The sequence below is a fragment of the Salmo salar genome, chromosome ssa21, assembly GCF_905237065.1.
Source record: "Salmo salar chromosome ssa21, Ssal_v3.1, whole genome shotgun sequence".
Classification (NCBI taxonomy): Eukaryota; Metazoa; Chordata; class Actinopteri; order Salmoniformes; family Salmonidae; genus Salmo; species Salmo salar.
The window spans coordinates 21,258,995-21,285,837 of record NC_059462.1 but is presented as its reverse complement, the minus strand read 5'-3'; the positions used below and the strand labels follow the sequence as shown (position 1 = coordinate 21,285,837).

Here is a 26,843-nt window from a genome sequence, read left to right as displayed (position 1 = left end):
ATAAGCTTCCGGGTTTGAATCCCACTCCTTGAAAGCGGCAGCTCTAGCTTTTAGCTCATTGCGAATGTTGCCTGTAATCCATGGCTTCTGGTTGGGGTATATACGTACAGTCACTGTGGGGACGACGTCCTCGATGCACTTATTGATAAAGCCAGTGACTGATGTGGTGGCTCCTCAATGCCATCGGAAGAATCCAGGAACATATTCCAGTCTGTGCTAGCAAAACAGTCCTGTAGTTTAAGATCTGCTTCATCTGACCACTTTTTATAGATTGAGTCAGTGGTGCGTCCTGCTTTAATTTTTGCTTGTAAGCAGGAAGCAGGAGGATAGAGTTATGGTCAGTTTTGCCAAATGGAGGGCGAGGGACAGCTTTGTACACGTCTCTGTGTGTGGAGTAAAGGTGGTCTAGAATTTTCTCCCTCTGCACATTTAACATGCTGATTGAAATTAGGTAAAACAGATTTAAGTTTCCCTGCATTAAAGTCCCCGGCCACTAGGAGCGCCGTCCCTGGATGAGCGTTTTCCTGTTTGCTTATGGCGGAATACAGCTCATTGAGTGCGGTTTTAGTGCTAGCCTCGGTCTGTGGTGGTATGTGGACAGCTTCGAAAAATACAGATGAAAACTCTCTAGGTAGATAGTGTCACGTCCTGACCAGTATAGGGGTTATTGGTTATGGTAGTTTGGTCAGGACATGGCAGAGGGTATTTGTTTTATATGGTTCGGGGGTTATGTGTATGTAGAGGGGTATTGTATTTATGTGTTCCGGGGTTTTTGGTGTATGTTCTTGTTTTGGGTTTCTAGGTTTTCTAGGTTTTATATTTCTTTGTTGGCCTGGTGTGGCTCTCAATCAGGAACAGCTGTACATCGTTGTTCCTGATTGGGAGTCATACTTAGGGAGCTTGTTTTCACCTGTCTCTTTGTGGGTAGTTGTTTTTGCACTGCTTTTAGTTAGGCTGCAAAACTGTTCCTGTCGTTCTTTGTTTATTGTTTTTTGTGTTCTTTATAATAAATATAATGTTGAGCACGCAACCCGCTGCGCCTTGGTCTTTACATTACGACACCCGTGACAGAACTACCCACCAACCACGGACCAAGCAGCGGAGAAGGGAACAAAGGGAGAATTATATGGACAATTATATGGACTGTCGGGAGTTTTGGACGTGGGAGCAGATTCTGGCCGGAGAGGGCCCATGGAGGAAGTCTGGTGAGGACCGGGAACGCTACCGGGGAACACGGCTGGCGAGGAAGCCGGAGAGGCACCCCCAATAATTTTTTTGGGGGGGCACATGGGTAGTTTGGCTGGGCCAAGGGTGAGCCCTAAGCCAGCTCCCCGTGCTTATTGTGAGGATCGTATGGAGTGGTGGGCGCCGAGGTATGCAGAAGTGCGCACGATCTCGCCCATACGCACGCACAGTCCGGTGTGAGTGATCCCAGCCCCTCGCAAGTGCCATGCTAGAGTGGGCATCCAGCCTGGTAGGAGGATGCCTGCACAGCGCATCAGGTCACCGGTGCGCCTCCTAGGTCCAGGCTACCCTACGCCCGCTCTACACACGGCAACCATCAGGCCCCTGCACAGCCCAGTTCGCCCTGTACCAGCACTCCGCTCGTACAGGGCTACTAGTTCCATCCAGCCAGGACGGGTTGTGCAGGAGGTGCGATCGAGACCGCCAGTGCATCTCCACGGCCTGGTATATCCAGTACCAGCACCACGCACCAGGCCTCCAGTGCGTCAGCCCAGTCCAACTCAGCCTGTTCCCGCTCCTCGCACTAGCCTTAAAGCGCGTGTCTCCAGTCTGGTAGCTCCACTACCAGCCCCACGCATTAGGCTTCCAGTGCGTCAGCTCAGCCTCAAGCTTCCGACAACAGTGTCCAGTCCAGAGTGTCCGGCAACAGTGTCCAGTCCAGAGTGTCCGGCAACAGTGTCCAGTCCAGAGTGTCCGGCAACAGTGTCCAGTCCAGAGTATCCGGCAACAGTGTCCAGTCCAGAGTATCCGGCAACAGTGTCCAGTCCAGAGTATCCGGTAACAGTGTACAGTCCGGAACCAAATGAGACGGCCTACAGCCCGGCACCGAGTGAGTCTGCCTACAGCCCGGCACCGAGTGAGTCTGCCTACAGCCCAGCACCGAGTGAGTCTGCCTACAGTCCGGAGCTCCCAGAGTCGCCGTACAGTCCAGGGTCATTAGTGAATGGCCTCAGGCAGAGGATTTCAGTGGGGGTGGATGGGTCAGGTAGGGGACTGAGGCCTGAGCCGGAGCCACCTCCATTGTAGGAGGTTTGGGGAGGGGGGTATAGCACAGGAGCCGTCGGTGACGGAAGCCACCCTCCCTTCCCTCCCTTTAGTTAGGGGTTTCTTTTTGGGGGTTTTGTTGTGAGGTGCATCCGGGGTCTGCACCTTTGGGGGGGTACTGTCACGTCCTGACCAGTATGGGGGTTATTGGTTATGGTAGTTTGGTCAGGACGTGGCAGAGGGTATTTGTTTTATATGGTTCGGGGGTTATGTGTATGTAGAGGGGTATTGTATTTATGTGTTCCGGGGTTTTTGGTGTATGTTCTTGTTTTGGGTTTCTAGGTTTTCTAGATTTTGTATTTCTTTGTTGGCCTGGTGTGGCTCTCAATCAGGAACAGCTGTACATCGTTGTTCCTGATTGGGAGTCATACTTAGGGAGCTTGTTTTCACCTGTCTCTTTGTGGGTAGTTGTTTTTGCACTGCTTTTAGTTAGGCTGCAAGACTGTTCCTGTCGTTCTTTGTTTATTGTTTTTTCGTGTTCTTTATAATAAATATTATGTTGAGCACGCAACCCGCCGCGCCTTGGTCTTTACATTACGACACCCGTGACAGTGTGGTCTACAGCTTATCATGAGATACTCTACCTCAGGCTAGCAAAACCTTGAGACTTCCTTAGATATCGTGCACCAGCTATTGTTTGCAAATATGTAAAGGCCCCAGCCCCGTGTCTTACCAGAGGCTGCTGTCTGTCCTGCCGATAGAGTGTATAACCCGCCAGTTGTATGTTCTTAATGTCGCCGTTCAGCTACGACTCGGTGAAACATGAGATATTGCAGTTTTTAATGTCCTGTTGGTATGATATACGTGCTTTCAGTTCGTTCCATTTATTTTCCAGCGACTGAACGTTAGCTAGCGGGATGCATGGAAAGGGCAGATTAGACACTCGTCGCCTGATCCTCACAAGGCACCCTGATCTCCTTCCGCGAAACCTCTGTTTCCTTTTCCAGCGAGTCACGGGGATCTGGGCCTGGTCTGGTGTCTATAGTAGTGTATCCCTCCCGTCCGACTCATTAAAGAAGAACTCTTCGTCCAATTTGAGGTGAGTATTCCCAGTTCTGATGTCTTGAAGCTCTTTTCGGTCATAAGAGACGGTAGCAGCAACATTATGTACAAAACAAGTTACGAACAATGCGGAAAAACAAACAAAATAGTATGGTTGGTTAAAACAGCAGCCCTCCCCTCTGGCGCTATTTTCACAGTTCTGTTCCCATCTTGGGCAAAGGGTCGATCAAACCCATTATAATGACACTGCGATAGATGAAAATGTCCTCTCCCCGCATTTGGTTCACCTCCAGTCCAGGGTTCCCTCCTAAACTACTGCTAATTGCCAATTAGGTTTCCTCCTCACAGTGTTTACTTCTCTCACATTCCTCCCTCATTATGTTCCATAGCAGAGCAGCCAGCTAGACAAATTATTCCATCAAGAAATAGCAGCCGATAAACCCTCTGCTACATCAACTCCATGTAATGGACACTAACATTCTCTGAGAATTCTGTATGCAGGCCTACATTCAATTTCACTGTTCTGGAAGTGGTGGATTAGCCTAAAGCTTTGGACACAACAGCTGTGTATTGATAAAATAAGACAGTCCCAGCAGATGGTGGTTTTGCCATTAACCATAAGATGTTTTGGATGTGGGGGAAACCAGTTGTTGTTCCGAGCATTCAGGACTGCTTATGCTGCTTGGGAATTGGCCCAGGGAAGTGGATGACTCTATCTGATTGGCTGTCATATTTTATTGTTGGAGGGAGATGCAGCCAAATCCCTAGTGACCGTTGGATAAATTAGTGTTTTCTAGTTTCTATCTAGACAATAAAACAGTGGTGAAAAGTACTTAAGTACAAATACTTTAAAGTACTACTTAAGTAGTTTTTGGGGCATCTGTACTTTACTATTTATATTTTTGACTACTTTTACTTTTTACTCCATACATTTTCCCTGACACCCAAAAGTACTAGTTCCATTTTGAATGCTTAGCAGGAAATTGTCTAATTTGTGCACTAATCAAGAGAACATCCCCTGTCATCCCTACTGCCTCTGATCTGGCAGATTCACTAAACACAAGTGCTTTGTTTGTAAATGACGTCTGAGTGTTGAAGTGTGCCCCTGGATATTCATAAATAAAGAAAATCGTGCCATCTGGTTTTCTTATTATAAGGAATTTGAAATGATTTATACTTATACTTTGACTTTTGATACTTAACAATATTTTAGAGATTACATTTACTTTTGTACTTAAGTACATTTAAAACCAAATACTTTTAGACTTTTACTCAAGTAGTATTTTACTGGGTGACTTTCACTTTTACTTGAGTCATTATCTTTTAAGGTATCTTTACTTTTACTTAAGTATGACAATTGGGTACTTTTTCCACCACTGCAATAATACCTGACACAGCATATTATTTGAGTAACTCTGACATGTGCAGAGGACTAGTGTTGGTATGCGTTGCAGAGGACTAGTGTTGGTATGCATTGCAGAGGACTAGTGTTGGTATGCGTTGCGAAGGACTAGTGTTGGTATGCGTTGCGAAGGACTAGTGTTGGTATGCGTTGCGAAGGACTAGTGTTGGTATGCGTTGCGAAGGACTAGTGTTGGTATGCGTTGCGAAGGACTAGTGTTGGTATGCGTTGCGAAGGACTAGTGTTGGTATGCGTTGCGAAGGACTAGTGTTGGTTTGCGTTGCGAAGAAGACTGCAGATATTTGAGTTTGCAGGACCACGCATACATAATGGGCCACAGCTTGTCTGTATGCACAATATCATTGTCTATGAAGTTTGATTTCAATACATTTTGTACAATTGAACAGAATCAACAGTTGGCTCAGCTGTCAAAAATGTTCTCCCTCCTAATATTTATACTTTCATTTTGTTTGCTTTATTTAAGGACATGTTTTTCAAGGAGCATAGCCTCCATCTATCTAAAACTATAGTTAGAAAGACCGCGTGACTATAAGCTAGCTTTCCTTTTTCTGCTTTGTGTGCTCTAGTTTGTGACTGTGACATGAAGACCTAACACAACCTTTCCTGCCCTGTAGCGCACCATGGTTGAAAACAAATGCTCAGCTGAAACAGCTGAAGCCTTACCTCAAAGATGTGCTTGCAGTTTTCAGGAAAGGGCTGGCTTTGTTGACTTATGTGGAAGACTTAGACTGGGGGGCGGAAAACAAAATCAAAGCCCAAATGCTCCTGGTCAGTTTATGTGGAAAATATGTACACAGGTTCCTGTATAAGAGTATAAAAACATGTTTGTTTGCTTTCTTGGTGTAGTAGAGTATTGTACAACGGAAACTGCTCAACCAAAATATATCTGCAGTTCACGAAATGTCTCCCATGTCTGTGGTAAACCAAAGTGTAAACAGATGGTGAGTGTGTTTTATTGTTGTACCTGCGGTTGACGTCATGGCCATGCAACGTGTGATGACCGAGTGAGTGTATCAATGGGTTTCCTGACAACTGGCCTCTCATAACCAAAACATTGTTTGCACTCTAGAATTAGACTCAGCTGACATTTCCGGTCTTTATAAAAATGTATATTGTTTATTCGCCAGTCACACGACTCACACTTCGACTTAGACACTCTGGCCTTTCGAGCTGTCTAGAAAGCGAGACCGTGTCTTACAGGGCCGTCCACAGACCTTTCAGGGGGCAGGTCCTCAAACTGAAAAAGGGCACCCCCAAAACGACTTTCATAATTCATATCTCGAAACGCGTAACATACCAATTGCCTCTGTAGCAAAAATAAATACATTTTGGAGCATAGGCCTATTTGTATCTATGACAACACACTCACTCTTCACAAACTGTAAGCAAGCTATTTACCGTGCCTCTTAAGTTCATGACTGACGTCGGGAAAAGAGTGTGGGCTATCAGCTGATCATTGATGTTGATGATTGATGTAAATGTAATAGTTAGCAGCTCAATGTTTTGTTTTTACTGATTTTGATTTATCTTCAATGCCCTTAAATAATAACTTCATAATATAATATTTATAATCTTCTAACTCAAGATATATGGCTGGCTGGCTAGTGGTTTGCAGGATATTTTAGAATATGATGGTTAGAGTCTAGACTACTAGTTTTGCTGCTGCCGACTGAAGAAGACAAGGAGTTGGGTTGGAGCGAGGGTCATTGATGTAGCCGCTCCGATCTGTCTTTCTGCCTCTCTCTGGTGTGCGTATCAGCCAACCAGACTGATATTGATGTTAATCAAATGTTATGCTGCTGTGGCAGTAGGGCTGGGAATTGCCAGGGACCTCACAATACGATATTATCACAATACTTAGGTGCCGATATGATATGCTTTGCGATTCTCATGATTCTATATGTATTGCGTTTTGGTTCTGTGATTTTATTGCGATTCGATGTTCCAAACATATTGCTCACCATATTCCTGCTGCGGCAGGACAATTGACAGCCAAGAGAAAATGAATTTTGATCAGTCATGGAAATAAAAGTGGTGAAAACAAATTGTCTCCCAATTTAAAAAGACGATGGAGAACAAGCTATGAAGAAAAATACTAGACTTCTGCCAACTAGTCCAAAAATAATATTGTGATGTTTTCAAAACTATACGATATAGCGCAAAAAAAAAGAATCCCGATATGTAACTGTATCCACCATCACTATGTGGCAGTACTTAAAGCTGCAATATATAACTTTTTGGGCGACCTGACCAAATTCACATAGAAATGTGTGTTATAGGTCTGTCATTCTCATTGAAAGCAAGTCTAAGAAGCGGTAGATCTGTTCTTTGTGCACTATTCTATGCTTCCTGTTCTTAAGTTGAGTTTTTGTCTTTTACTTTTGGTTTTGTTCACCAGATTCAAACAGCTGAAAATACAATATTTTTGGTAAGGTAAAATATATTTCAGAGCGGTTTAGATGGTATACTTACCAATTTAGATGTGCACAGTATTCCAGATAGTAGCTCATATCCCGCTTAAGGTCTTATTCGGGATAAGATGTTTACATGCAACTTTGATATCCCGTTCACGAGTATCCCTGTATCCATGAATAAACAGAATATTCCTCATTTAAAAACATATCGTTAAATGGAATACTAACTGAAATACGGACACTGACTGTAAGCCTATAACCTCTCACATGTAGCATAATATAATATTAACTCCTGTTGAAATTATGAATTTCTTGCAGTGAAATTATACAACAAATGTTAATTTGTTTGTCCCGGTAAAAAGTGTGAAAAGTCTTATACTGTAGTGTTGGGAGTAAATGTTATTTGGGTCATAGTCATTTATATTTTTACTCATAGATGCAGTATTTTTGACTGTATCAGGGATATGTGGTGTGTGATATGTGGTATGTGGTGAGACACTAAAAGTTCAGTTAATCATGAGATCTTTTAACTTTACAGAAAAGGTGCGTTGGTGTCTGCGGATTTGTAATAATGGCTGTAAATTATTTCCATACGTGATCTTATACTTTGCAATGTGTTGAAGGGTCTCCACTTTGAGATCTGGAAAATGTCTGCCGAAACCTTTTAACACTCTACCTCACCCCAGCTGTCCACACAAGATCGAAACATGAAATGATAGAGGGCGAAACAGAGAAAAGCGTTAGGAAAATAAATTGTGAACAGAACCTCAGAATCCTGAGAACAGGTCTCTTCCTGTTTTAAATGGTAGTCAGAAATCAGAGACCTGGGAACTCCCAGCCAAAACAAACATGGCAACACCTTGGGGCCTGTATTCAATCAAAACCAATACACAGGATTCGGGGGTAGATCAAATCCAACATTTTGTTCCCAAGAGCGAGAAGGCTTTTAACATGCAATTTTGTTTCTTTTTGTTTCACACTGTAAACTGGGTTTGTTTTCGAACCTGACTTGCTGTGCAAGAATCCCAGGAAACCTGGTTACCAGCTTTGATTGAATAAGGACCCTAATGTCAGATAACCTGGACCTCTCACCAATAAGAAACACAATGGTTTTTGGTCAATGGTGTTTGTTTGTCAGTTTCAGCGATGTGTTATTCTGCCTGATGAGCAGTTCATCTCCAAGCGTTGAATAAGACATGGAAGTGTCAGATTTCACAAAGGTATAGCACAGTTCAAGCTGCTAGGATCCACTGTTCCTACGCTCAAGTATTTCTACAGCCGCAGTGGAAACACTTTTTCACAGGATATTGTCTTCGCCAATTCTCAAAACGAAGCATTTTCTTTTGCTTTTTTATAGATTCAGGGTTTCTTTTCAGGCGCATTACATGGTGATTTGAATATCGAAAGACAAAAAGATATTGGCATGTCTCTCCAAAAGTGATATAAGTCAAAGAGATTTGCAGTTTGGACTGAAACCACTGGAATGTTATAGGTCACCTCTGGTATGTTTCCTCTTTCTTTAGAAAGCAGTTATTTTTGCTGGCGTTGTTTTAACATCCTCCCAGAAAAGTTAGCAAAAAAACAACTTTTGCATAAATTGTGGGTGGAGGTATTTTGACTCTGAAATCCAGCTATCATGTTTCTGTAAAAAAGCCCTTGTTGGAGTTTTTCAAACCCATCATCTCCTCTACCACAGTCCTGAATGTATCTCCATCTGGTCCACAGCTGAAAACTATTAGACTGTGCTTGAACTTCCTTCTTCTCAGTATTCCACACGGTTTCAAAGCAAGTAAGTCACTTTTATTTTGGTCCTGCTGCTTGGTCGTCTTTGCATGTTTCTGTAATACCACTCTAAAGCCACTCTCTTATTTTCGTTCCTCTTGGCAACAGGGTTAAGGATTGCTGTGCTTGGTTTAGGATCCCGGCTGATTCAACTGTGGAATGTTGGGTTAAATTAATAAACAGATTGTTTTGGCAATGTCTAACGTGTTGCGCTTAGCAAGCTAAATTCCAGAGTGGGTGAAAGCGAGTGCAGAAACAAAGAAGCATTGTTGTTTTCCGAGTGGCATTATGTTAGGGGACTGCAGTGCGTGTTTTCATCCCATGTCAAAAGCTGGATGCCTTTCTATGCATATGGCTCAGATTAGCGGCTGCTAGAGAGGCTTTTCTAGGGGACATAAACTTTTGGGTTTTTCAACTCTTTTTTTTTTCTTCCATAAAGTGTCACATGTTTTCACACTGCTTTTTGTTTGCGGATTGCTTTTTGGGCATGAGAGATTACTTGTTCCTTGGGGTCAAAGTAGGTATATTTTTTGTTTCCCAAAAGTTTGTTTCCCAACCTAAATTCAAACTGTTTGTGTTACTGGAGTTGAGTTGCGCAACTGACATGTTTGTCTGAGCAAATAGCCAATGATAAACCTCATAAATGAGTTTATGCCACGTTTAGTGAAACATTTGCTTATAAGTGTTTGCCTCATTATGTAGCAGTAATGCAAAATACATACATTCTGGTATGTTATTAGTGTTGAAAGATTGAATTGATTGTTGTTGTAGTCTTTCAAACATTGAGCTTTATATGTTTGCACATCTTTGCTCCCAACTAATATAACTTTTACTGTGTGTTGTACACTGATCTGCTGTTTAACCATGCCCCTAAAGTGTCAAGTGGCATTATTTATGTTCCATTTGCTTTGATTATCAGACCTGATGGTGTTTATTCACTACTGTAAGTGCTCCGAGGATCAGTGGTTCTTCAGATGCTTTCGTCCATGTGAGCGTACTGTGAACTATGGTCTTTGGCGTTCCTCGGGTGCAATCCATTCCTTCTCACTCTAACACTCTCGGCTATAGGCTATGTTACAAGCATGCTCTCAGGGAATTTGAAACCTGAGCAACGGCCTGTGAAAATAAGCATTACTCAGACTGCCTGATTCTCCAGACGGCTGTGTATTACCGCAACCGTGGGCTCAAACATGCCTGACCTCGATGCTCACACAGTTGCACTGCAGATGGTAAATAGCAGTGGGGAAGTTTGAGACTCTGTGCTAAGACTGGGGATACGGTTCTCCCAAGACAGGGTGAATCACCAGCTCAGGAAGCCATTAAAAAGAGCAAACACAGCTTCTGTCAATCATAAGGAGTGACATCACAGCCAGGCATACACAGTCCAACACTATAGTAAGAAAACATCCACTGTTAGAGGGTATTGCAGTCTGCTCCCCTATATTCCCTTAGTGGTTGCTGTTAGATATAGGCTAGCACTTAATTGTGCCTCTGGATAATTATATTTTGCAGTCAGTCATTTAGAAGAAAAGTTATTACTTTGAATTGGGTTGACTGATATGATTCTGCTGAAATAGTGACTCCACTTGAGTGTCGGTCATGTGTATCTTAGTCCCGACGTATTCAAAATGGAATGGTGTAGTTGTAGGCATTATAGGCAGTAATGCGGCAACATATTGGCATGAACAGACAGCCAACAAGGAAAGGGGGAGAAAAGGATATTGGCACTTGAATAGACAGATACAGCCACTTACTCCAGCTATCCATGGCACATTATTTTGACGGAGTTCTCACCTTTAATGACATAATACTGCAGTGTGACTTGGAAGAGTTTTGGGAAAAAGGGAATTAGGGCTCACACTATGCTGTAAGTGTGTGTTTGAATACACTGTAAAGTGTAGCCCAGTTCTTAATCAATTGACTTGAACTTGAATATAGCTTTATGCATGCTCAGTTTAGTGCACATTTTTATTTATTTATCGTGGACGGGATACTTTAGGTTTAATTTGATTAGTTACGGTATTATACCGTGGTGCCACATGCCATGAGTTGGTTTAAGGTTAATCCCTGAAAGAAATGACTTCCTGCAGAAGTAGGTTGAGGTGAAAAGTTGTTATTATAGCTGTGGTCTGTGGGTCTAAAGTCCTATTGGTTAAGATCATGATCAGGAGAGAGAAGGTACAGGGACAGCACTTAGGGAACACTTTCCCTTGAGCATTGGTCTACAGAGTAATCAATCCATACACTCCAGTGAATGATACATATGTTTGTCTAGGTGTCCGCTGTTGATCGTAGTAGGCTATTATTTAAAGGCCCAGTGCAGTCAAAAACATGATTCGCCTGTGTTTTATATATATCACCACACTGAGGTTGGAATAATACTGTGAAATTGTGGAAATGTTGATAATGCCCTTTTAGTGTAAGAGCTGTTTGAAATGACCGCCTGAAATTACAGACTGTTTTGGTGGGATGGCGTTTTGGCCTGCCTGGTAACATTCCCCTCCCCACTCAGAACACTCCCAATCAGTCCTAGCAAAATTCTTGCTTGAGAAATGTATCTTCGCTAAGAAGCTATTTTAATTTAAAACAATCACATTAAGGTACTAAATTGTTACTCAGAAATGATTTAATTATTTGAAATTAAGATAAAAACAGCTGCATTGGACCTTTAAGTAAATTTGAAAAACTGATGTTTTCTCAGAAACTCCAGATATTGAATGGGCTGTTTCAATCTACCACTCTTAAATTAGACTAACCATAATGAATCATATTCCCCTGTTAATCAGGACATCACCTGCTTAAGGCCCCTAAAGACTGTATATAAAGCAGTTTTGGTACCATTTTCATCATGCTCGGGATGATATAAATAAGTGACTTGGCGCCAAGCCTATTGTTTATGTCTAACGTGTTGAGAAGTGCAGAAAGGTTGCCCTGTCTCCCCTCAATTGTGGACATGGCTGCTGCCCATGTTCATTTGACTCTGCATTGCTCTGACGCGGGTACAATATTTGCCAGTAAAAAAACAAACACAAGCTGTCTTTTTAAGCAGCAAAGCTATTCTGTTTTGGCATACTGGTTTGAAAAAATCCCAATTGACACTCTATAGCTAATTTCAGTTGAACTTTGCCCCCTGAAGGACCATTATAGATAGAAAGAAAACATCTCCCAACATCACAATGTGGTTTTAGACCTTTGTGAAATAAAGTTGTCTCTGTGAAAAAATAAATCATAATAATTGCTTGTCTAATTGCATCATCTTTTTGTCTATTTCACATTATCAATTTTACTATATCCTAGTATCCTTAGCTACATAGTTATTGTAGGAAGTGTGTTGCTGTGTAATTACAGAAATTAAAGAGGTGTTGGTGCTATAGTTCTGTTTAAACTAAAACTATTTTCCTTTCATAATGTGTTACACAATAGTCAGTCAGAGCTGGCATTTCCATGTGGCAAATCACATAATGTCATATAATGTCATAACAATAAACTGTCAACCACATATAATAGAGCATATCTTAAAGCTAGACTAATTGAGATGGGTAATGCTAAATAGCTAATTTCAGTTTGTGAATTATATCTCTCAAATAGGACAGATAAGACATGGGAACACTTGTGTCAACACTCTGTCATGTTCATGGATTAGTAATACTAAAGCTTTCGTAACAGTTTCCAGCTCACCATTCACATGCGTTAACTTTGAGACTACTCTCTGCATGGAGTATGGAAACATTACTGCTCTCTGATTTCTATCACTATTAGCACATTTTATTATTGTACAACAGCTCAGTCTCTCAGGTCTGGCTGTCAAATAGCATGTTTGTCCTCTCTCTTCAGACTCCTGCGTTGCGTGAGCCCCAGTGTATTTAGCACCACACCACTCTTTAAAAAGTAGCTCTGAAATCATAGACCTATTCACAGAGCTAGACATGTGATTTTCTCCCCCGCATGTAAGAGTCATTATATCCTGAATGTCGCAATGCTCCTCTGCATATGTCAGCGAATAAAAATGTCCTTTCTGAAGTTAGAGTTTGTCAGTTTGTCTCAACTTATGAAAAGAGAAATGCCTGGAACTACTGTCTTTAGCTGGACTATTGTAAGCATTTTTATATACAGTATATGCTACATATTATATCTGCTAGTGTCACAGAAGATGGTATAGCACGTGTTTAAGTATGTTCTTGGCCTGCTGCAGTGTCAAATAAAATACATCACCTTCAGGGCCTATACAGTACACTTACTCATCCTATGCAATCTCTGTTGAGCATCTGATTAAGGTTACTAAAGTATATGCCTGCCCATGAACTCTTCAGTGTGATGCGTTACACACAATGGTCAGTGTCATCCTCATTGCAATGCATACAATTCACCATTGAAAGAGTACCGTAATTTCCGGACTATTAAGCGCACCTGAATATAAGCTGCACCCACAGAATTAAAAAAAAGATATAATTTTGAACATAAATAAGCCGCACATGTCTATAAGCCGCAGGTGCCTACCGGTACATTGAAACAAATGAACTTTACACAGGCTTTAACGAAACACGGCTTGTAACAAAAATAAATAGGCTTTAACGAAACACGGCTTGTAACAAAAATAAATAGGCTTTAACAAAACACGGCTTGTAACAAAAATAAACAGGCTTTAACGAAACACGGCTTGTAACAAAAATAAATAGGCTTTAACGAAACACGGCTTGTAACAAAAATAAATAGGCTTTAACGAAACACGTCTTGTAACAAAAAATAAAAATGAGCAGTAAGCTGAGTCAATTCCTCATGCTGCTGTTTCCAACGTCTTATCATCGACTCATTAAGACCAAGCTCCCGTGCAGCAGCTCTATTTCCTTTTCCAACAGCCAGATCAATCGCCTTCAACTTGAAAGCTGCATCATATGCATTTCTCCGTGTCTTTGCCATGATGAGGGTGACAAAATGACTACCGTAATCAGAATGATGGGAAGTTTGAGAGCGCTCGATTTAATCTAAACAGTAAACAAAAAAGTTGTTTGACCTTAACCCGTTCGGCAATTTCATTGGTCTAATGAAAGCTTCATGCCGCCAAAAAACTGAGCACGTCACAGAATGTGTTTGTTTTTTTTTAAAACATTGAAAGCGGGAAAAATCCATATATTAGCCGCATCATTGTTTAAGCCGCGAGGTTCAAAGAAAAAGGTTCAGAGAAGAAAGTTGCGGCTTATAGTCCGGAATTTACGGTACTGTAGCTCGATGCGACATTTTCCATCTAGAAAGGAAGATCTTATCCTTCCGTTGTATCGAAAGGATACATAACAAAGACAGGAGCCGTAATTATTTTAAAGTGGACTTTTCATTCAAGTGGACATTTAAATTATATTGTTTGATTGACAATTGCTCGTATGTGTGGACAATAAAGTAATTTGTATCCTTGGAACTCATCTGAGGTATTCCATTTGTTTCCTTAGCAGAAAATTAGGAAATTGGCCTTTGGAAGATACACCAGAACCAGAAATGATCAGTAACTTACTTTATGAGAGTTGGTTTTTCCAATGCTTCCTCATCTCGTGATTCTCATGGTTTATCAGAATATGTTTGAATCACATATAGCCTACCTAATGAATAAAGAGTTAAATCAGTACTTCATTCTATTTAAGTTTTATCAGAGTGAGAGGTTTTGAAGGAGAAAACATTTAAGGAAAATTAAGTGGAATAAGAAATGAGTTTCTACCTTTTTCTTAAATCACTTTAAAGCAAAGGATAAATTGGCTTAGAAGGAACTTAATTACTATATATAAGGAAAGAGATAAAAAAATAATAGCAACTGTCAAAATAATTGAGTCAACCTATTCTGAGGCAGAACTTACTTATTTGGCTATCTGTATGAGAGTTGGTTTTATCATTTAAACCAAAAACAGTTTATAGCCTATGTGCTGTTAATGCCTTATTGCATGCATAATGTATTGGCTGCTCACCTGATGTTTCTCACAACATCTTCATTCATACACTTAATCCCAACAAAGATGTCACTTGGTTGGGATTATCAGTGAATGGTCAGAGATAACATGTAGATAACCAAAGTGTGCCATGTCTATTTACTGTTCATACATGTATATCTAGCAGAGAATATGACAGCATATAACTCTGCTTTATGTGAAGGTTAAAACTGACTTTGCTGATATCAGAACTGATGTTTTGCTACAGTAATGCATCTACTTTGGTTTGATTTATTCAGGCAGCCATCGACAAGCATATATCGCCTTTCTCCCAGGAAGATTAGACTGTAATGCGACATGTGGCTGAGAAATCTTTTAAACAGTCCTAAGTCTTAAAACCTTTTCCAGAAAATGTTCTCAAGCAATATTCACTGGTACTACGAAAATGACCAGCAGTGGTAGAATTATTTACATCTTTGTCATGTTTAGTGTGCTAAATTGACAATGACAAATTATCCTACTAACAAGTCTAGCCATAAAAATAAAAAAAATGGTCACCTCCCATACTCAGATGGTAAATCACTTTAACCCAAAGGTAAATACAAAGTGTTTTGCTGGTCGGTTTAGGTTTTCATTGGCGTATATTCTGACTGACTAAACATTAGCTTTCTGTGAGAGGGTGGGTTTCCTAAAGCAGAGGCTGACATCTGGCCAGTTGTTTAGTAAAATTTTCCAGGTTTTGTTTGTTGAAGGCCTGAGGTTTTAAACGATTCTAAAACTCTGTTTTTTTCCCTCCTGAGGTGGAGTATTGGCAAATACACAGAAGGGACCACAAAGACGCAAGGTTTTCCAGTATGAACCGGGCCTTTAACAGGAAAAAAGGTAAGCACTCAGACAGATTTTAGTTCTGTTCCCCATCTTAAAGCCCAGTTTCTCCACGCCGTCGCTCATATTATGATTGTGCATGTTCGGTGAGCTACTTGTTCTTATACCTGGAGCTAACTACGTAATCTACATGTGCACTGTCGTACTGAAAATGTCTGACGTAACCACTGCGGTTTCGCAACAACAGCTTTACGTATTTGCCATCTGTCCTACCACTCCAACTCCCTCCACTCGCATGAATCAACAGAACCGGAAATGTCCAAAGACCCTGCTGGACAATTTTTGGGCCCAGGTGGCCCTGAGTGTTCTTATGATATTTCAGTTTTAAAATTTACCTCAGCCCTGTCAGGCACCCAATGAGGAGAGAAAGACTTATCAGGTTAGGCAGATCTCTACTCCTGGTTCAGATTAGATTTCCCTTTCATGGATGATATTAAAATACAGCTTGGTGCTAAGGTGCTCCGCTACTGCTGCTACTGTCCTTTTTTCATAGGTTTTACTTTCTCATGAATCTAAATTGATACTTTGTCATATTTTGAACTCAGACTCTGGAGGGCACGTTTAGGGAGTCTATTGAAAGATTGGGCATAACAGAGAAGTTATGGCTTCACAGCTGACTCAGAAAGTAGTCAGTGAATTAGACACAGTGGCCCCGGTTACCATTCCCCGTCTCTCGCACTGATGGGCCCACAAATGCTTCCATACATACTTGCACACAGTCCAGTTCTGTGTAATTGTAGAGAACTACAGAGGCGCATCCAGCCATCTGGCATAAAGAGGGCATTAAAGCCATTTAAGCGAAGGACAACGGTCCCTCCCAACCCTCCCCGAACACAACCAATATTTTACACCAGACCGACACAGAACACAAGGCTTTTGGAGACAACCATTAATTACCAGAGCATTGCTCATAACTGATTAAGAATAGGGCTTGGTACAGAAACACAAAAGAGGATGACAGATCTAGTTGCTCAAAAGTTTCTTATCCAGATTATAATTTTATTTTCCAGGTCTCATTACAGTGCATGACTGTGCAGATTCATCGCTAGCTATTCATCAATATGTTGAGTCGATATTGCACTCTCAGCACGCATGCATTTGTGGTGGTTATTAAAAGCCTCCTGTTGAGATAGAATGTTTTAGCACAGATTCTTCATTGTACTCTTTAAACACTGGGACTTTAATCCTTTCACAATTGCATTTGGGAATTAGCATTATTGCATCTATATTTCTAGTGTCCTATGAGCAAAGTTGCTGCAGACCTGTGTCAATCACTTTGTTATAATTAGTAGTTAGAAAATATTCTTTATTTCTTCTACGTTCCTTCATCCTATATTTATTCATTTGAACTGATGCCAAAATGTGGTTGTAAAAAGAAAGAAAACAAAGTAAATTACTGTTCCTCATTCACCTTAATATGCAAGTTATTTGTTGGGTCTGTCTGACTACATACTGAGCATAATTTTTGTATGACGTTATCATGCTGTTCCTATAAGGCATTGATGAATTCCAATTAGATAACTGCCTCTTTTCATACAGTGCCTTCAGAAAGTATTCACACCCCTTGACTTTTTCCATATTTTACAAAGTGGGTCATTTTGTTGTCAGGGATACACACACATAAAATGCTATAATGTCAAAGTGGAAGAAAAAGTATAACATTTGTAAAAAAAAAAAAAAAAAAAAATGCATGAAAAATAAAACACTAATATATCTTGATTAGATCAAATGTACCAATATTATTTTTAAATACAGTGCCTTCAGAAAGTATTCATACCCCTCGGCTTATTCCACATTTGTTTGTGTTAGCCTGAATTCAAAATTGATTAAACCAGCGTTTCTTAAAGTATGGGTCGTGACCTGTTAATGGTTGGTCGCGACGTAAATGTATAATTATTTGATTAATTACTGGAATTGATTTGGCCAAGTGCAACTGCGCTCTCGGTTCATTGCGCTCTCTGTTTATCAGCGGTCTCTGCTCAGTTTGGCAGCTGTGCGGGTGGGAGAGGTAGATTGAGATGCCCATGCACTTCACTGTTTACCGGATCTTTTTTTCTGCAGTTTTCTTGAAGATCACTCCGCGACCCACACGCTGCAGCGATATCGTTCAAGCCACTGACTTGTTATTCCCACTCGCCATCACTCTCCGCTGTCATGAAATTGACTCCTGCTAGCCACAAGTTCTGACTGAGCTCAATCGTCATGAAACGCAAATACAGTGATGACTTTTTGTCTCTTTCATACAAACTTTGAGAAATAACAAGGAGCGCCCATAATGTGTTTTGTGTGGGGAAGTGCTTAGTAATGATTCTCTCAAAACGAACAAATTAATAAAACGACACATTCTGACCAAACATCCAGGCACAACATGGTAAACCCAGGGAGTTCTTTCAGAACAGGGCAGAATGCTTCAGTGCTTTGAAAGTGGAAAAGTAAGTCAACTTGCAAGGCATTGTTGTCATATAATGGAGTACAGTCGTGGCCAAAAGTTTTGAGAATGACACAAATATTAATTTTCACAAAGTCTTCTGCCTCAGTTTGTATGATGGCAATTTGCATATACTCCAGAATGTTATGAAGAGTGGTCAGATGAATTGCAATTAATTGCAAAGTCCCTCTTTGCCATGCAAATGAACTGAATCCCCCAAAAACATTTCCACTGCATTTCAGCCCTGCCACAAAAGGACCAGCTGACATCAATGTCAGTGATTCTCTCGTTAACACAGGTGTGAGTGTTGACGAGGACAAGGCTGGAGATCACTCTGTCATGCTGATTGAGTTTGAATAACAGACTGGAAGCTTCAAAAGGAGGGTGGTGCTTGGAATCATTGTTCTTCCTCTGTTACCTGCAAGGAAACACGTGACGTCATCATTGCTTTGCACAAAAAGGGCTTCACCTGCAAAGATATTGCTGCCAGTAAGATTTCACCTAAATCAACCATTTATCGGATCATCAAGAACTTCAAGGAGAGCGGTTCAATTGTTGTGAAGAAGGCTTCAGGGTGCCCAAGAAAGTCCAGCAAGCGCCAGGACCGTCTCCTAAAGTTGATTCAGCTGCAGGATCGGGGCACCACCAGTACAGCGCTTGCTCAGGAATGGCAGCAGGCAGGTGTGAGTTCATCTGCACGCACAGTGAGGCGAAGACTTTTGGAGGATGGCCTGGTGTGAAGAAGGGCAGCAAAGAAGCCACTTCTCTCCAGGAAAAACATCAGGGACAGACTGATATTCTGCAAAAGGTACAGGGATTGGACTGCTGAAGACTGGGGTGAAGTCATTTTCTCTGATGAATCCCCTTTCCGATTGTTTGGGGCATCCGGAAAAAAGCTTGTCTGGAGAAGACAAGGTGAGCGCTACCATCAGTCCTGTGTCATGCCAACAGTAAAGCATCCTGAGACCATTCATGTGTGGGGTTGCTTCTCAGCCAAGGGAGTGGGCTCACTCACAATTTTGCCTAAGAACACAGCCATGAATAAAGAATGGTACCAATACATCTTCCAAGAGCAACTTCTCCCAACCATCCAGGAACAGTTTTGTGACGAACAATGCCTTTTCCAGCATGATGGAGCACCTTGCCATAAGGCAAAAGTGATAATTAAGTGGATCGGGGAACAAAACATCGATATTGTGGGTCCATGGCCAGGAAACTCCCCAGACCTTAATCCCATTGAGAACTTGTGGTCAATCCTCAAGAGGCGGGTGGACAAACAAAACCCACAAATTCTGACAAACTCCAAGCATTGATTATGCAAGAATGGGCTGCCATCAGTCAGGATGTGGCCCAGAAGTTAATTGACAGCATGCCAGGGCGAATTGCAGAGTTCAACGCTGCAAATATTGACTCTTTGCATCAACTTCATGTAATTGTCAATAAAAGCCTTTGACACTTATGAAATGCTTATAATTATTCTGTGCAGCAGGAAGCAGTCCCCTGCCTGACGGAGAAAGCAGTAGATATTCTGATCCAGTTTGGCACCACGTACCTATGCAAGTCAGGGTTGGCATTTCCATGTGGTGGCTCACGTAATGTAAAATAATGTCATAACAATAAACTGTCAACCACATATAATAGAGCATATCTTAAAGCTAGACTAATTGATATGGGTAATGCTAAATAGCTAATTTCAGTTTGTGAATTATATCTCTCAAATAGGACAGATAAGACATGGGAACACTTGCAATTGCTTTCTGTCATGTTTATGGATTAGTAATACTAAAGCTTTTGTCAGTTTCCAGCTCACAGTTCACATCCATTAACTTTGAGACTACTCACACCCCTGAGTCAATACTTTGTAGAAACACCTTTGGCAGTGAGTGTTTTGGGGTAAGTCTCTATGGACTCACTCTGTGTGTAGTAATAGTGTTTAAAAAAAGCAGACATTGAATATTTTATTTTTATTTATTGAACCTTTATTCAACTAGGCAAGTCAGTTAAGAACACATTCGTATTTACAATGACGGCCTACCTTGGCCAAACCATAACCCGGATGACGCTGGGCCAATTGTGCGGCGCCCTATGGGACTCCCAGTCATGGCCGGTTGTGATACAACCTGGAATCGAACCAGGGTCTGTAGTGATGTCTCTAGCACTGAGATGCAGTGCCTTAGACCGCTGCAACACTCGGGGAATATCCCTTTGAGCATGGTGAAATTATTAAATACACCCAGTCACTACAAAGATTCAAGCGTCCTTCCTAACTCAGTTGCCGGAGAAGAAGGAAACCCCTCAGGGATTTCACCATTAGATCAATGTTGACTTTAAAACAGTTACAGAGGTTAATGGCTGTGATTGGAGAAAACTGAGGATGAATCAACATTGTAGTTACTCCACAGTACTAACCTAAATGACAGAGGGAAAAGAGGAAGCCTGTACAGAATAGTACAGAATAATCCAGGTGTGCACATCTTTTTGAGATTTACCCAGAAAGACTCACAGCTGTAATCACTGCCAAAGGTGATTCTAACATGTATTGACTCAGGGGTGTGAATACTTAAGTAAATGACATATTTGTGCAACAATGGCCTATAGGTGGTGCTGTTATAAGCTGTTTCAAACCCTCATATCCACTGCCCTGTTTGACCTAGATACTTGTAAGTATGTAGGTGTCTTTCCTCAAGCTTAACAAATTTGCCTCAAGGACCAATAAGGACCAATCTTGGACATTTTTGAAAACCTTTGAAAAACATATTCTCATGAACCATAAGTCCAAATAACACCAATTCGGTATGTAGGCCCACGGTACATCTCTTAACTTCAGTTGAGAAAAGCTAAGGAATTGGTTAAGAGATGGCTGAGTTATTGATAAATCAGGAAATCTGATTTTACGTGGCCATTTAAATCCTTTGTAAATTGACTCCATAATGGCCTATCAACTTGAAACATTTAGGGTCATCAAAGACATTACCATGATGAACCATGTTAAGTTTGGTATTCATATTTTTAAATGTAAGGAACTATTAACAGTTCACTTTTTTGACTATGTAAACCTAATGCTTAAAATAATCATATTAAATCTTCTCATGGACTAATAGTCAGATTCACTCCAAATTTGGTCTTTGGACTCATCACAATAGTCCCTAAAGAGTTGATAACGTTGATGCATTTGAAGATGATGCTAAAATGCTAGAATATGCAAAAAATACTTCAATTTTCTTCTCATGAAGAATTGCACCTAATGAAAGAATTCCTACACAATAGAGTGCTTGCTTTGTTATCCAACTGATCTTGTGTCCTTTCTGTCATCCTGTGAACCCCATTCATTGCTGCTCGCAGCTATATTTTCAAATAATATTTTCAAATACCTGGGTTAAATGCAGGGGAGTGTATTTGAATCAGGCTATTTGAGTATTTTCAAATACAATGTACTCTCCAAGTTTATTTCCAAATACATTAAAATACCTGAATACTTACTTCGAATTTACAGTGCCTTCGGAAAGTATTCAGACCCCTTGACTTTTCCCACATTTTTTTACGTTACAGCCTTATTCTAAAATGGATTTTTCTCATCAATCTACACACAATAGCCCATAATGACAAAGTAAAACAGGTTTTTAGAAATTTTTGCTAATTTATGTAAAATAAACTGAAATATCACATTTACATAAGTATTCAGACCCTTTACTCAGTACTTTGTTGACGCATCTTTTGTAGCGATTACAGCATCAAGTCTTCTTGGGTATGATGCTACAAGCTTGGCACACCTGTATTGGGGAGTTTCTTCCATTCTTCTCTGCAGATCCTCTAAAGCTCTGTCAGGTTGGATGGGGAGCGTTATTGCACAGCTATTTTCAGGTCTCTCCAGAGATGTCAAATGAAATCAAAGTTTATTTGTCACGTGCGCCGAATACAACAGGTGTAGACCTTACAGTGAAATGCTTACTTATAGGCTCTAACCAATAGTGCGGAAAAAAAGGTGGTGTGTGTGTGTGTGTGTATAGGTAAGTAAAGAAATAAAACAACAATAAAAAGACATTTGAAAATAACAGTAGCAAGGCTACATAAGGACACCGGTTAGTCAGGCTCATTGAGGTAGTATGTGCATGTAGGTATGGTTAAAGTGACTATGCATATATGATGAACAGAGAGTAGCAGTAGCGTAAAAGATGGGGTTGGGGGGGGGGGCACACAATGCAAATAGTCCGGGTAACCATTTGGTTACCTGTATAGGAGTGTTATGGCTTGGGGATAAAAACTGTTGAGAAGCCTTTTTGTCCTAGACTTGGCACTCCTGTACCGCTTGCCATGCGGTAGTAGAGAGAACAATCTATGACTGGGGTGGCTGGGGTCTTTGACAATTTTTGGGCCTTCCTCTGACACCCCCTGGTGTAGAGGTCCTGGATGACAGGCAGCTTTGCCCCAGTGATGTACTGGGCCGTACCCACTACCCTCTGAAGTGCCTTGCGGTTGGAGGCCGAGGAATTGCCGTACCAGGCAGTGATGCAACCGGTCAGGATGTTCTCGATGTTGCAGTTGTAGAACCTTTTGAGGATCTCAGGACCCATGCCAAATCTTTTTAGTTTCCTTAGGGGGAATAGGCTTTGTCGTGCCCTCTTCACGACTGTCTTGATGTGTTTGGACCATTCTAGTTTGTTGTTGATGTGGACACCAAGGAACTTGAAGCTCTCAACCTGCTCAACCTGCTCCACTACAGATGTTCAATCGGGTTCAAGTCTGGGCTCTGGCTGGGCCACTCAAGGACATTCAGAAACTTGTCCCGAAGCCACTCATGTGTTGTTTTGGCTATGTGCCTCGGGTTGTTGTCCTGAGTGCTCTGGAGCAGGTTTTCATCAAGGATCTCTCTGTACTTTGCTCCATTCATCTTTGCCTCCATCCTGACTAGTCTCCCAGTCCCCGCTGCTGAAAAACATTCCCACAGCATGATGCTGCCACCACCATGCTTCACCGTAGGGATGGTCCTCCAGACGTGATGCTTGGCATTCAGGCCAAAGAGTTCAATCTTGGTTTCATCAGACTAGAAAATCTTGTTTCTCATGGTCTGAGAGTCTTTAGGTGCCTTTTGGCAAACTCCAAAAGGCTGTCATGTGCCTTTTACTGAGGAGTGGCCACTCTACCATAAACGCCTGATTGGTGGAGTGCTGCAGAGATGGTTGTGTTGCAGATATTTTTTGCTACCCTTCCCCAGATTTGTGCCTTTTTTAAAATCTTTTTTGCTTCATCATTATGGAGTATTGTGTGTAGATTGCTGATATGTTTTTAAAAAAAAATAAAATTTAGAATAAGGCTGTAATATATCGAAATGTGTGAAATGTCAAGGGATCTGAATACTTTCCGAAGGCACTGTATGTGAAAATATTTGAAGTAGTATTTGAACCCAGGCCTGGTGTCAATACAAGCAATTCCCACTTTTCAGACTGCGTTAAAATGAGGTTGTTTTAACTCATTGTATAATGCAGTATGTGTATGTATGAAAGACACCAAATTATCAAAGTAGTGCATGTGATTCATCAAACACATTGCAAGTGTTTTCAACGTTACTGTATGTGTGTTTTTCTTTTAATCCTACATCTTTGACCTTACCAGAATCAAATGGTAGGTTTGAATTTGCTATCCCCAAAAATAATAATAATGAAGTATGCAGATATCCCTTTAAACGGCATAAGCCGCATGTGGCTAACCCGGTCATGCTAACCTTAACCTTTAAGCTAATGAGGTGCAAATTGAAATAATACACACATCTCTATGTCCACCAGCAACAATTTTCAGGGTATATGATTATATCATCCATGCAAAGATTTCCTAAGACTTTGCAACTGTAAACTCAACAGGTTAAAATATACTTGTGTCTCCAAGTGAAACGGGCTATCCTGTAGTCACCAGGGGCCCGTGGCACAGAGACACTTTTGTATCTGATGATGACAGAGAAATAATTGGGTACAAATCTCTCTCGTCAATTTCTTTCCGGACTTGTGCATCCAATTACCAGTCGCTGAACATTGAACGACAAGACTGCTGTGATTTAGAGATAAATGAAAGCAAGAGGATGTTTGGAATCACAAAGGAACCATAGTACATGTCTGGCTGCACAGTTATGTCCCGTTATGAAGCATTGTGTTCAACTGACCAAATGATTATGCTTATCAAACTATTTGATGTTTTTGTCATTGTAATACTAGTATCATTCTGGTACAGGTTTGGTTGACAATCTGGAGGTTGTCATTGGTAACAACATGGGGGCCTTTATTTATGTGTTTTGTTGAGTTGATCATATCTAGCAAGTGCTGCCATGAGGGGTTTTGATCATTTTTATCACCTATGTTTATTCCTGATGCCCGGAGACATGACTGGGTGGTCTTGTGATGATGTTGGATTCAGCTTTCCTTGAGGAAGATGATTATGGAGAGTTGGAGACTTGCAGAGCAGTAATAAAGTGGAAAGTACTGTACAGTCTTGGAAAAGTGTACAACAAAAGATAGGCTTTGGTGTATGTTGATGTTGTGCATAAGCACGCACACACACACACACACACATACACACACACATTTCCATTTTCCAGGAAGGAAAATAATGTACATAGGCTAACTCAGAAATAGCTAAGATTTCAGTCCACAATTTGTTTTATTCAGCGTTGATACTGTGAGTGGGGCAGTTTTGATCCTGATTCCATGTGCTATTCCACTTCTGAATTGGAATTGACTTCAGTCCTTGTAACAATGGGCTTTCCATATAATGAATATAATGTCAAAATTATTCATGGTGCTCAGAGAATGACCTCCTTTGAAACAAGGGTCACATTATACTTATTAAAATATGTCAGTTTGACTTCCTCAGAGAGGCATCATAAGTGTTTGGATTGGCCAGGAAATATATGTTTATGTAATCATCAATGCCTTGGGAGTAAGACATCAGGGCAGTCCACCAGATTGTTTTATATCCATTGAATGACAAGAAGGGGAGGATTAGAAACAAATGAAATGTGAGATTGTGTACACTCGCAACAATATGGGGGCATACTGAAAATCCACTACTATTTACCTTGATTTGTCATTTGGAGATCAACAGATGTGAACAATTTGTTGCAGTGGTTACGAGGCTTTTCAATTTCACTGGACCACCTTGGCAGTTAGTATCCAGACAAGCTGTAAACCAAAGTATCAGAGGTGCTAAACCATTTGAGCTTAGCTTAACTCCTCTGACCAGCAGACAAATGAGGCAGCTGGACAAGTAATATAGGGAGCTGTGCCTTGTAAAAATTATTGACAACTATTATATGCTCGCATTTTTATGGGGATGGAAGAGTGATTGTACTAAATGTGTTTGGGGCCTGTTAAGTCCCATTTTATTTGGAATGCCATTCATCCCAGAGATGACAAGTATACCTGTAGATAAATGTCAGAGGTCATCTATAAAATTATTATATATATTTTTTCAACAGAGCTGTTCCCTATAAACCATTTGGGTCATTCATTATACAGCTACTGTCTTTTCAAAAGCTGCTTTTTCTTTGACAGGGAAATTATTAATGAGCATCTCTCTGGAAATGGTTCCCTCAAAGGGCACTGCCTTAATGTCATTGTGACACTTATGAATGTTACCTAGCCTATGACATTTCCCTTAGCTTTAGATGTGAACCACTGCTCTTTGTCCTAGCACTACACAGTTGATTGAAATAAATAACTTCATCATTAAGTTTTGATTATTTAAATAGGGCAAAAAACAAAACCAATCTGGAACCATTTCCAGAAAGGAGACATGCTCATTAATAATTTCCCTGTCAAAGAAAAAAAGGGGGGGGGGGGGCAGGACCGAGTTTGGGGAAACCCTGAGCAAACGGACTTGACTAAGGGTTTGCAAACCCAGCAAACTCATTGTCAGTCTTGACTCGATAGAATGCAGTGGTGAATTACTGTTTCCTGCATTGAACAACCTTATCGAAGCAATTGTGCTGCAATCACTGTACCTATACAGTGTATGCTAATTAGGTTTAAGCTTACAAGGTTTAGAGGGCTTTCTCTTGATTGAGCAAATCAAAGTTGTGCTCTTCTCACTCTGAACTTTGAGTCATCCTCTGGAAGGATGATGATGAGTAACCTTTGGGATAATGGAAGGCTTTACTCTTGTAGCTTCAACAAACAACATACGTTGAAAATGTCTAAATATGATTCAAAATGGCCTTGAGATCAGTGCAACATAAATATGAAACCATTATTGACTGTTGAGACAAAATTCTTAGTATCTTCATTACCCTCAAGGTGAGGATGGTTGGAAATCTAAGTGCAAAAGGAACACAAGGACGGTCTCCACTCTGAGTCCGATTCACTGGCAAGTACGCTCCCCTCATTGTATTGCATTGTTGGAGGAGGTCCATTGTATTTTATTTTACCTTAATGTTTAACCATTTGTATCTGTCCGCTCCATTTAATTAAAACGGATATCTAGAGGCTTTAAATACTGCTGGAGGTATTTTAGACTTCAGTCCCCCGGAGCGTACTGATCGATCCAGCTGAACTCTAAACGAGACAAATGGGAGATTAATTGGACATTGTTTTGCTGTATGAGCCGAGTGCTGGCAATGGCTAGCCTGGCCCATGAGCGATGCATTGCTGCCGTCCCAGATAACATTACCTGTGTAATTCATTAAAGTGAATATATATAGAGGGGAGATAATGAGCTCAGGCTTGGGC

At 41.0% G+C, this 26,843-nt stretch overlaps 1 protein-coding gene across 7 annotated transcripts in view; it reads left to right on the top strand.

The window, feature by feature from the left end:
- gulp1a (GULP PTB domain containing engulfment adaptor 1a) overlaps positions 1 to 26,843 on the top strand; it is a 167,374-nt gene that overhangs the window by 124,947 nt on the left and 15,584 nt on the right. For 3 of the 7 annotated variants that reach the window (XM_045704528.1, XM_045704531.1, XM_045704530.1), the window contains one exon: positions 15,620 to 15,701. In XM_045704528.1, coding sequence (XP_045560484.1) covers positions 15,674 to 15,701 — 28 coding nt within the window. In that variant the 5' untranslated portion in view covers positions 15,620 to 15,673. The other 4 variants (XM_045704529.1, XM_014164434.2, XM_014164425.2 and 1 more) reach the window with 4 other exon arrangements.